Source organism: Lolium rigidum, chromosome 1 (genome assembly GCF_022539505.1).
Source record: "Lolium rigidum isolate FL_2022 chromosome 1, APGP_CSIRO_Lrig_0.1, whole genome shotgun sequence".
Taxonomy (NCBI): domain Eukaryota; kingdom Viridiplantae; phylum Streptophyta; class Magnoliopsida; order Poales; family Poaceae; genus Lolium; species Lolium rigidum.
The window spans coordinates 111,691,367-111,703,703 of NC_061508.1; the positions used below are offsets into that span (position 1 = coordinate 111,691,367).

Consider the following 12,337-nt stretch of genomic DNA (forward strand, 5'->3'; position numbering starts at 1 on the left):
TGTTGCAACTAAGTTGGCTATCTGGTTGGTTTTATGAAAAATAATAACATCCACTGTTGGGAATCATCTATATGAATGCCCTGTGGTGATCTTTTGATGAAAATGGGTCTTTACGGATGGTTTTATACACCAAATGGTGCTAGGTAATTAGTTGGCCGCTATTCTGGTTAATCTAGATATCTGGGATAGCTAGTACTTGATTTACTTGTGCATGTCCAGTAATTAGATTCACTAGCTCTTGGTTTGACCTCTTTCTTCCTAGCATCACTTGGTTTATACCAAGTGATGATTAACCCTGTAGAACCTCTGCTCCACACCAAGTGTGTATGAGCATGTTTATGATGGATTTGATCCTTGGATCCAATCCAGGTATGATTTATACCTTGCTCCAGCTCCTAGATGATTACTTTTTGTTGATGAAGTGCTTTTTGGTTGGTTAACTTGATCAACTGCCCTTCACCTCCTATCTCCTAGATGATCTTGCTCTATGTCACCATGATCTACTGCTTGTTTTTGTTTGGTTTGGTTTGGTTTCACTGATGAATTGGATAAGTATGGCTACTGGTGTGTTCTTCCTGATGTTCTTGCTGTCGTGTGGTTCATTTCTATCTCCATGTTACTGTGCTACTTATAGCACTGGTTGGTGCTCTCCTTGGTCGACAACACCTGTATGGTTGTGTGCTGTGGTGTCCTGCCCTCCATGGATGATGATGGAGAAAAGATCTTGGCTGGTTTTGGCTTTGGTTGGGACTTGGTCCCCCAGCCAATGCTTATCTGGTCCTATTCTTCTTATTTTTACTGTCCAAATGTCATTGACACACTTATTACTAGACAAATTGGTTCCCTTTGCTTCTTATGCAGGTTTTAAGTTGATCATGGTTTGGAGAAGATCAAGTGAATATCTTTGAAGACTTTAGTGTAGGAAAATAATCAATGTTGTAATCTTCTATTTTATTTACTTATTTCTGTTTTATATTTGCTCCAATTTTTGTAATATAAAAGGGATTCTGTAATGATAATGTATTATGTGTGTGAAATCAATAAAGCTCAAAGTTTTACTTATGAGCTTGTTGTAATACTTATCATTTATTTATGAATTGTGTTGTATTAATGTGATATTGAATTTAAGTTATGAATTATGAATTCCATTGAATTGTGGTTTACTTCTCTCATATTTGTTTGAAATTCAAATTCAAACACTAAACCAAATGCCTCTCCAAAACCCTAGTTTCAAAAGAGGTCATATTGAAGTTCATATCACTCTCTCCACTCTAACCCTAATAGCAACGAGAGAGAAACCTCGATCACTCTTAAGTTTTATGCAATTAAACGCAAAATTTTCCCCCGTTTTGCGATGCAATGCACAACTCTTTAGTAAATCTAACCCTCGTGTGTCCTAAGTTCTGGGATGTTACACATACCCAGACGCAAAAGGACGACGTGCGGTTAATATATGTCCGTGGAGCGACGCAAAGGTATGCTCGCGACCACTTTTAGGCGTCCGATATGCGTCACCCCGTTAGAGATACCTAAGTGTCCCACTTTAAGTTAGGGGGTTCTCCATCCCAAACATAATACTTAGGGGTTTATCTGGACTTCTAGATACTAGTTGGGGCTTTGCGCGTAATAACCACACCGATTCTACAGGCGTATGACCAGTCAAATATATGTACAATATACTATATTTTCATATTTTGGATAATTCCGACTATTTTCTAGAGGCGTCTATTGATCAAGGAAGGGTCAGCACAGGCTGCTTCCATGCTTCTTCTTCCCTTCCCCTCCGCTGTCACAGGGATCGACCGGGCACTACTCTTCTTCCTCGGACCTCGGTCCTCCTGACTTCGGATCCATCCCCTGCCGCTGGTGACAAAACTTAACTGCTTGCTAATTTGTTTCGGACCGTTGGTCGAGACTCTTAAGTACTCTAGTATTTCCTTGTCTCCGCAGCAAGGACTCTGGTACTTTCGATTCATCCCAAGTACCGTGGTATTTCCTTGTCTCCACTCCATCCATTTTGTTTCGTATCTGTTTGCTGCTTGGGTTAATTAGGTGGAGAACTAATACAAGTTTCAAAATTCTTTTAGCATATATACTTCTGAACTCTGCTGTAGCTTGTGTTTTTTTTTTTTGGAACGTGTAACCCGTGGTTTATTGTAAGTGGTAATACTGAATTGGGGTGCCTTTTTCTTTAGAAAAAAAAAAGGCAGTTCATGGATCTCCACTTGCACGCGTCTACGTGGAGGTGTTAACGGCCCTTTTATTTTGTGCAGTACGGTTTAGCAAACGGCAACATCGCCCAGGAGAATGGCGAAATATATGTTGGTCGTAGAGGTTGCAAGTGCTCATATCCCAGTGTCCAGCGATGGAAATGGATACACGAATGCATTTGTCGAGCTTAACTTTGGTTCTCAGCAGTTCCTCACGACTGTCAAAGAGAAGGGTGTGAGAACAACGTGGAATGAGTGCTTCTACTTTAACGTGCCGGATCCATCTGGTGTTGATGAGCTTGTTCTTGAAGCGTGTGTGTATAACACCAACAGATCCATCCAAGATTCCAAGTCCTTCCATGGCATGGCCAGAATCATTGGGCCCTTATTTCGGCCTTTGTCTGATGCCGTTGCCTCGCCCTATCCACTCGAGCAGACTGGGATGTTCACGCGTGTGAGAGGGGATTTGGTTCTGAAAGTATACATAGCCGATGATGCCTCAATCAGAGCTTCAAACCCTCTATTGGCACTGGCACTGGCACTGGATACTGTAATATGCTCTTCTAACTTCCATCTTTTTTTTTTTCTGGAAGGCTTTAGCATTTCAAATAATTTTGAAATCATATTACAGGATCAGACTTCAATACCACACAATATACCATTACACCATTTGAAAGAAATCACAAATAACTTCTCTCACACTCACACTATTGGGTCGGGTGGTTCTGCACGAGTATACAAGGTAAGATTATAGCACATAATTGTCGTTATTTTATTTTATCTTGTTTGAAACTTATCTTTGACTCTCTTCGAATAGTACAGACCTAGCTAGAATTGATCCAAAAGCACGAATTCACATTAATAGGATGATTTTTGAACAGGGAGTACTGCCAAATAGGAAAATCATCGCTGTGAAGAAGATCCTGCAGTCATCAAACACAGACCTGGGAAATCAATTTGAGAATGAAGTTTGTCATCTTATGACGCTTAAGCACCCTAATATAGTGAGGTGTCTAGGTTACTGCTATGAAACACAGCATGAGTGTTTAGATCACAATGAGAAATACATTTTGGCAGGGATGGAGGAAAGGTTACTTTGCTTGGAGTATCTTCCAAGGGGAAGCCTTGATAGGCATTTAACAGGTACCACATTTAATATGGGATCTCGTTTCTTGGTTTTCATCCTTATCTGAGATTGTAGTGTGTGAGGTAACATAGAGTATAGTTTCTAGGTAACATCTGTCCAAATGCTTTTCTTTTGGTTGCAAATGCAGATGAATCTTCTGGACTTGATTGGAGCACACGCTATAAAATAATCCAGGGGGTTTGCTATGGTTTATATTACCTTCATGAGCAAACTAATAGGCCTATTTTTCACTTAGACCTAAAACCCGCGAACATATTGCTTGACGACAGTTTTGCACCAAAAATTACCGACTTTGGTCTGTCAAGACCTCATCAACAAAAAACCATTTCCACTTCGTCAAAAGAAGGAACACTGTGAGTTGATGCGACTTTTTAATCCCTTACATCCTAGTCATAAGAAATGTGTCTTCTTCAGTCACATTAACACCTAAATTTCCTTTCGTGTTGTGATTCAGTGGTTACATGCCACCTGAACTGTTTCAAGGAGGTAAAATTACACCTAAGTCAGACATATTCAGTTTGGGTGTAATTATCGTGGAGGTAATCACAGGAGACAAGCCAGATATCACTGGAAAATCTTCAGAAGACTCTATCGATATTGTAAGGAAAATTTCTAACATTTCAAAATGGAGGTACTTTTTCTCAGAGATGATATTAGGTTCTACATCTGGCCACTTACATTTCTCATGCTCTATCTGATTTCGCAGATGCTTAGAAAATGGAGAAATAAGTTACAGAGATCACCAACGCATGGATCCCTGGAATTGGATTGTGAACAAATAAAGAGATGCATTCAGGTAGGACTAATCTGTGTGAATCATGACCGCACAAAAAGGCCTACGATAACCAAGGTTATCAATATGATTGAAGGATCCGAGAGTATTGACAGTGACATTATTAATGAGAGAACATAATCGGCAGGCCAGGTATGATCACTTAACGGTCATGCACATTGAGAGTGTTTTTTCTAGCTATTTCACTCTCTTTTAGCAAATGAAGAAACGTCATCACACCCCTTAAAATGTAAAGTAGAACGCATCAGAGGTCCTAAAAGTATTTGAGAGATGTCAACTAGCTAAACATCCGTGTGTTGCTACTGAAAAGAGGAAAAAAACAAATCACAACTACATATCAGATGGTAGAATAAATGGCTTCGGTCCGATCACGACAGAACATGCATCATGTTAATGTTTGCCCATATCAGATTATATGTATGTTCCGCGAAATGTTATTGGTGGATTCACAAACCAATTTTCTTATGCTCCTCACAAGGGATGAGCAACCATTCAGTTTTGTTAGACCGAACCCTGCTTTTAGGTCTACATGACTAATCCTTGCCTTCTCTGCGCACTCAGGTGTCCTTGCTACCCATCTGGAATAGATACATTCAAATTTAGGAAAATTGGAGACATGTTTTGTGGGACGAGGGAGTATATCGGAACCTGGTGAAATTTTTGCAAGCTTTTTCAAAATTTGGTTGAAAATTGAATTAACTTTTGAGGGGACAAAAGGAGTAGAATTATGTGTTTTGTATGGGGAAGTTGAACTCTCTCTTTAGTTTAACTTTTTTTAGAACGAGGAAAAGGCCGGAAGGGCCAAGCTGCTTCATTTCAGTTGGTGGGGGTACAAGTTACAAAGGACACCAAGGGAAAATAAAATTACAAAGCAGTCCTCCAAATTTACAGAGAAGACCCTAAAATGATTACATGAAAAGCAATTGGGTGCTTCTTCTCCACCACCAGAGCAAGGCCTCCATCGCGGCCACCTTTGCCAGCTCTGGGGACGGGACCACTTGGAGCAGCAAGAGTGTTGAACGCCGGCAAGAAACCTTCGAAGGGCCTCCAAACTTGAGGTTGAGTATGCGCTATCCATGACGGCTGGAGAGTCTGGCTCTTTGGCCGAGGATCACAGTAGCTTGTCATGGACACCATGAAGAAATCTCAATCGCAGCTGAGATCTTCCACGCAACAACCTGGAACGGATAGCCGCATGGATATACATCTCCTCCCTGTCAGCCCCACGCCGACTCCGAAGAAGAAGCTCACCGACGCCACCACTCCAAACCAGGCTGATTATCATCTTAGGTATCCACACCTAAGGCAATATGACCGTTGGTGGCTCTGGTGATGGGGCGGGCGATCCCGCTTGTGCGTCCCCGGAGTTGACCGGAACGGCCAGCGATCCGGCAATCAGAAGTAGGTTCTGGGCCACCTCTGATTCCTCCGACGAGGGGTCTGACGATGGTTTCGACGTAGGAGCGCAGTCGGGGTCTCAGTCTTTCTTGCGATACTTATGCCGATCACCTACTCCGGTAAGTGAAAGCGATTTGCAATGCAACAGTGGGGAATCTCAGCGGGCGGCACGGAGGGCTTGATACGCGTACAGCACGCGTCCGTTGGGAACCCCAAGAGGAAGGTGTGATGCGTACGGCGGCAAGTTTTCCCTCAGAAAGAAACCAAGGTTTATCGAACCAGGAGGAGCCAAGAAGCACGTTGAAGGTTGATGGCGGCGGGATGTAGTGCGGCGCAACACCAGGGATTCCGGCGCCAACGTGGAACCCGCACAACACAACCAAAGTACTTTGCCCCAACGAAACAGGTGAGGTTGTCAATCTCACCGGCTTGCCGTAACAAAGGATTAGATGTATAGTGTGGATGATGATTGTTTGTAGAAAACAAGTAGAACAAGTATTGCAGTAGATTGTATTCGATGTAAAAGAATGGACCGGGGTCCACAGTTCACTAGAGGTGTCTCTCCCATAAGATAAATAGTATGTTGGGTGAACAAATTACAGTCGGGCAATTGACAAATAGAGAGGGCATGACCATGCACATACATGATATGATGAGTATAGTGAGATTTAATTGGGCATTACGACAAAGTACATAGACCGCTATCCAAGCATGCATCTATGCCTAAAAAGTCCACCTTCAGAGTTATCATCCGAACCTCTTCCAGATATTAAGTTGCAAACAACGAGACAATTGCATTAAGTATGGTGCGTAATGTAATCAATAACTACATCCTCGGACATAGCATCAATGTTTTATCCCTAGTGGCAACAACACATCCACAACCTTAGAACTTTCCGTCACTGTCCCAGATTTAATGGAGGCATGAACCCACTATCGAGCATAAATACTCCCTCTTGGAGTTAAGAGTAAAAACTTGGCCAGAGCCTCTACTAATAACGGAGAGCATGCAGGATCATAAACAACACATAGGTAATAGATTGATAATCAACATAACATAGTATTCTCTATCCATTGGATCCCAACAAACACAACATATAGTATTACAGATAGATGATCTTGATCATGTTAGGCAGCTCACAAGATCCAACAATGAAGCACATGAGGAGAAGACAACCATCTAGCTACTGCTATGGACCCATAGTCCAGGGGTGAACTACTCACTCATCACTCCGGAGGCGACCATGGCGGTGAAGAGTCCTCCGGGAGATGATTCCCCTCTCGGGAGGGTGCCGGAGGCGATCTCCTGAATCCCCCGAGATGGGATTGGCGGCGGCAGCGTCTCAGTAAGGTTTTCCGTATCGTGGCTCTCGGTACTGGGGGTTTCGCGACGGAGGCTTTAAGTAGGCGGAAGGGCAACGCGGGGGCCACACGAGGGCCCCACACACCAGGGCCGCGCGGCCAAGGGCTGGGCCGCGCCGCCCTGTTGTGGCGGCGCCTCGTGGCCCCACTTCCTTTCCCCCTCGGTCTTCTGGAAGCTTCGTGCAAAAATAGGACCCTGGGCGTTGATTTCGTCCAATTCCGAGAATATTTCCTTACTAGGATTTCTGAAACCAAAAACAGCAGAAAACAGCAAATGGCTCTCGGCATCTCGTTAATAGGTTAGTGCCGGAAAATGCATAAATACGACATATAATGTGTATAAAACATGTAGATATCATCAATAATGTGGCATGAAACATAAGAAATTATCGATACGTCGGAGACGTATCGACATCCCCAAGCTCGGTTCTTGCTCGTCCCGAGCGGGTAAACGATAACAAAGATAATTTTTGGAGTGACATGCCATCATAACCTTGATCATACTATTGTAAGCATATGTAATGAATGCAGCGATCAAAACAATGGTAATGACATGAGTAAACAACTGAATCATAAAGCAAAGACTTTTCATGAATAGCACTTCAAGACAAGCATCAATAAGTCTTGCATAAGAGTTAACTCATAAAGCAATAAATTCATAGTAAAGGCATTGAAGCAACACAATGGAAGATTAAGTTTCAGCGGTTGCTTTCAACTTGTAACATGTGTATCTCATGGATATTGTCAACATAGAATAATATAACAAGTGCAATATGCAAGTATGTAGGAATCAATGCACAGTTCACACAAGTGTTTGCTTCTTGAGGTGGAGAGAGATAGGTGAACTGACTCAACATAAAAGTAAAAGAAAGGCCCTTCGCAGAGGGAAGCATTGATGCTATATTTGTGCTAGAGCTTTGGTTTTGAAAACAAGAAACAATTTTGTCAACGGTAGTAATAAAGCATATGTATCATGTAAATTATATCTTACAAGTTGCAAGCCTCATGCATAGTATACTAATAGTGCCCGCACCTTGTCCTAATTAGCTTGGATTACCGGGATTATCGCAATACACATGTTTTAACCAAGTGTCACAAAGGGGTACCTCCATGCCGCCTGTACAAAGGTCTAAGGAGAAAGCTCGCATTTGGATTTCTCGCTTTTGATTATTCTCAACTTAGACATCCATACCGGGACAACATGGACAACAGATAATGGACTCCTCTTTAATGCATAAGCATTTAGCAACAATTAATGTTCTCATATGAGATTGAGGATATATGTCCAAAACTGAAACTTCCACCATGATTCATGGCTTTAGTTAGCGGCCCAATGTTCTTCTCTAACAATATGCATGCTCTAACCATTAAATGAGTGGTAAATCTCCCTTACTTCGGACAAGACGGACATGCATAGCAACTCACATGATATTCAACAAAGAGTAGTTGATGGCGTCCCCGGGAACATGGTTATCGCACAACAAGCAACTTAATAAGAGATAAAGTGCATAAGTACATATTCAATACCACAATAGTTTTTAAGCTATTTGTCCCATGAGCTATATATTGCAAAGGTAAAGAATGGAAATTTTAAAGGTAGCACTTCAAGAAATTTACTTTGGAATGGCGGAGAAATACCATGTAGTAGGTAGGTATGGTGGACACAAATGGCATGGTGGTTGGCTCAAGGATTTTGGATGCATGAGAAGTATTCCCTCTCGATGCAAGTTTTAGGCTAGCAAGGTTATTTGAAACAAACACAAGGATGAACCGGTGCAGCAAAACTCACATAAAAGACATATTGTAAACATTATAAGACTCTACACCGTCTTCCTTGTTGTTCAAAACTCAATACTAGAAATTATCTAGACTTTAGAGAGACCAAATATGCAAACCAAATTTAGCAAGCTCTAGGTGTTTCTTCATTAATAGGTGCAAAGTATATGATGCAAGAGCTTAAACATGAGCACAACAATTGCCAAGTATCAAATTATTCAAGACATTTTAGAATTACTACATGTAGCATTTCCGATTCCAACCATATAACAATTTAACGAAGAAGATTCAACCTTCGCCATGAATACTATGAGTAAAGCCTAAGGACATATTTGTCCATATGCAACAGCGGAGCGTGTCTCTCTCCCACACAATTGAATGCTAGGATCCATTTTATTCAAACAAAAACAAACAAAAAAACCGACGCTCCAAGCAAAGTACATAAAATGTGATGGAATAAAAATATAGTTTCAGGGGAGGAACCTGATAATGTTGTCGATGAAGAAGGGGATGCCTTGGGCATCCCCAAGCTTAGACGCTTGAGTCTTCTTAGAATATGCAGGGGTGAACCACCGGGGCATCCCCAAGCTTAGAGCTTTCACTCTCCTTGATCATATTGTATCATCCTCCTCTCTTGATCCTTGAAAACTTCCTCCACACCAAACTCGAAACAACTCATTAGAGGGTTAGTGCATAATAAAAATTCACATGTTCAGAGGTGACATAATCATTCTTAACACTTCTGGACATTGCACAAAGCTACTTGGACATTAATGAAGCAAATAAATTCATCCATCATAGCAAAAGAGGCAATGCGAAATAAAAGGCAGAATCTGTCAAAACAGAACAGTCCGTAAAGATGGATTTTATTGAGGCACCAGACTTGCTCAAATGAAAATGCCCAAATTGAATGAAAGTTGCGTACATATCTGAGGATCACGCACGTAAATTGGCATATTTTTCTGAGCTACCTACAGAGAGGCAGGTCGAAATTCGTGACAAGCAAAGAAATCTGTTTCTGCGCAGTAATCCAAATCTAGTATGAACCTTACTATCAACGACTTTACTTGGCACAACAATGCACAAAAATAAGATAAGGAGAGGTTGCTACAGTAGTAAACAACTTCCAAGACTCAAATATAAAATAAAAGTACTGTAGTAAAAACATGGGTTGTCTCCCATAAGTGCTTTTCTTTAACTCCTTTCAGCTAGGCGCAGAAAGTGTATATCAAGTGTTATCAAGAGACGAAGTATCATCAGCGGGGTTTGAAGTTTTCTCAACCATGCATAGTATTTTGGATACATAGGTTTCAGCGGCTCCCTTTTCATTAGTCTTGGGCTTGCTACTCTCATCAAACAAATTTTCAGGAACAAGCCAAGCATAATTATCATCTAGAGCTTCATGCATCGCTAGGAGCTTACATGGTATTGGTGCTTTAATCTCCCCACCATCATTAACACTATTAGTGTACTTAATTATATCCATATCCATTTTTTCAAGTGTTTTTTTAAAATCGGTGATCGTACCAAGCCTCTCATGCTTACTAAAAGCTTTTCTAGCTTCTTTAGCTATATCCGCAAATTCTCGCACTAAGACTTTTAGAACAAAATCTCTCTTCTCTCCCCGCTCCATATCAGAAAGTGTAAGAAACATGTGTTGTATCATGGGTTTGAGACTAATAAATCTAGCTTCCATCATGCGTACCAAACAAACAGAGGCATCTTCATAAGTAGGGACAGCTTTTGCAATGGGTATATCTTTAAGATCTTCATGCATACTAACATGGGTGAAAAATTCTTCTATATTATCTCTTCCAATTATAGACCCTTATCCCACAGGTATATCTTTTACAGTAAAATTAAAAGGAAACATGTTGAAATAAGTAAAGCAAATGCAAGTAACTAATTTTTTTGTGTTTTTGATATAGAGTGCAAGACAAGAATAAAGTAAAGCTAGCAACTAATTTTTTTGTGTTTTGATATAATGCAGCAAACAAGAAAGTAAATAAAATAAAGCAAGACAAAAACAAAGTAAAGAGATTGGATTGTGGAGACTCCCTTGCAGCAGTGTCTTGATCTCCCCGGCAATGGCGCCGTAAAATATGTTGCCTGGCGTGTAGTTGACGTGGGAGTTAGAAATCTTTGTGGTGTAACTTTTCTTCGGTCCTCGAGCAACGGCGCCAGAAAATATGCTTGATACGCTTACAGCACGCGTCCGTTGGGAACCCCAAGAGGAAGGTGTGATGCGTACGGCGGCAAGTTTTCCCTCAGAAAGAAACCAAGGTTTATCGAACCAGGAGGAGCCAAGAAGCACGTTGAAGGTTGATGGCGGCGGGATGTAGTGCGGCGCAACACCAGGGATTCCGGCGCCAACGTGGAACCTGCACAACACAACCAAAGTACTTTGCCCCAACGAAACATAGAGGTTGTCAATCTCACCGGCTTGCTGTAACAAAGGATTAGATGTATAGTGTGGATGATGATTGTTTGCAGAAAAACAAGTAGAACAAGTATTGCGTAGATTGTATTCGATGTAAAAGAATGGACCGGGGTCCACAGCTCACTAGAGGTGTCTCTCCCATAAGATAAATAGTATGTTGGGTGAACAAATTACAGTCGGGCAATTGACAAATAGAGAGGGCATGACCATGCACATACATGATATGATGAGTATAGTGAGATTTAATTGGGCATTACGACAAAGTACATAGACCGCTATCCAGACATGCATCTATGCCTAAAAAGTCCACCTTCGTGTTATCATCCGAACCCCTTCCAGTATTAAGTTGCAAACAACGGACAATTGCATTAAGTATGGTGCGTAATGTAATCAATAACTACATCCTCGGACATAGCATCAATGTTTTATCCCTAGTGGCAACAAGCACATCCACAACCTTAGAACTTTTTGTCACCGTCCCGCATTTAATGGAGGCATGAACCCACTATCGAGCATAAATACTCCCTCTTGGAGTTAAGAGTAAAAACTTGGCCAGAGCCTCTACTAATAACGGAGAGCATGCAAGATCATAAACAACACATAGGTAATAGATTGATAATCAACATAACATAGTATTCTCTATCCATCGGATCCCGACAAACAAAACATATAGTATTACAGATAGATGATCTTGATCATGTTAGGCAGCTCACAAGATCCAACAATGAAGCACATGAGGAGAAGACAACCATCTAGCTATCGCTATGGACCCATAGTCCAGGGGGTGAACTACTCACTCATCACTCCGGAGGCGACCATGGCGGTGAAGAGTCCTCCGGGAGATGATTCCCTCTCCGGCAGGGTGCCGGAGGCGATCTCCTGAATCCCCGAGATGGGATTGGCGGCGGCGGCGTCTCGCAAGGTTTTCCGTATCGTGGCTCTCGGCATCGGGGGTTTCGCGACGGAGGCTTTAAGTAGGCGGAAGGGCAACGCGGGGGCCACACGAGGGCCCCACACACCGAGGCCGCGCGGCCAAGGGCTGGGCCGCGCCGCCCCGTTGTGGCGGCGCCTCGTGGCCCCACTTCCTTTCCCCTCGGTCTTCCGGAAGCTTCGTGCAAAAATAGGACCCCGGGCGTTGATTTCGTCCAATTCCGAGAATATTTCCTTTGTAGGATTTCTGAAACAAAAAACAGCAGAAAACAGCAATCGGC

At 42.1% G+C, this 12,337-nt stretch overlaps 1 protein-coding gene across 9 annotated transcripts in view; it reads left to right on the plus strand.

Annotated features, from left to right (window-relative positions):
• The first annotated feature begins 1,742 nt into the window (after nt 1–1,742).
• The window catches only part of LOC124654270 (cysteine-rich receptor-like protein kinase 44), a 29,163-nt gene continuing 18,568 nt past the window's right edge, over nt 1,743–12,337 (plus strand). For 2 of the 9 annotated variants that reach the window (XM_047193749.1, XM_047193810.1), the window contains exons 1-7: nt 1,743–1,989; nt 2,274–2,760; nt 2,842–2,952; nt 3,092–3,353; nt 3,485–3,710; nt 3,812–3,988; nt 4,064–4,153. In XM_047193749.1, the coding sequence (XP_047049705.1) occupies nt 2,308–2,760; nt 2,842–2,952; nt 3,092–3,353; nt 3,485–3,710; nt 3,812–3,988; nt 4,064–4,139 (1,305 nt within the window). In that variant the 5' untranslated portion in view covers nt 1,743–1,989; nt 2,274–2,307 and the 3' untranslated portion in view covers nt 4,140–4,153. Of the gene's footprint in view, nt 1,990–2,273; nt 2,761–2,841; nt 2,953–3,091; nt 3,354–3,484; nt 3,711–3,811; nt 3,989–4,063; nt 4,283–10,676; nt 10,701–12,337 lie in introns of those variants that run through there. The other 7 variants (XM_047193568.1, XM_047193694.1, XM_047193380.1 and 4 more) reach the window with 6 other exon arrangements.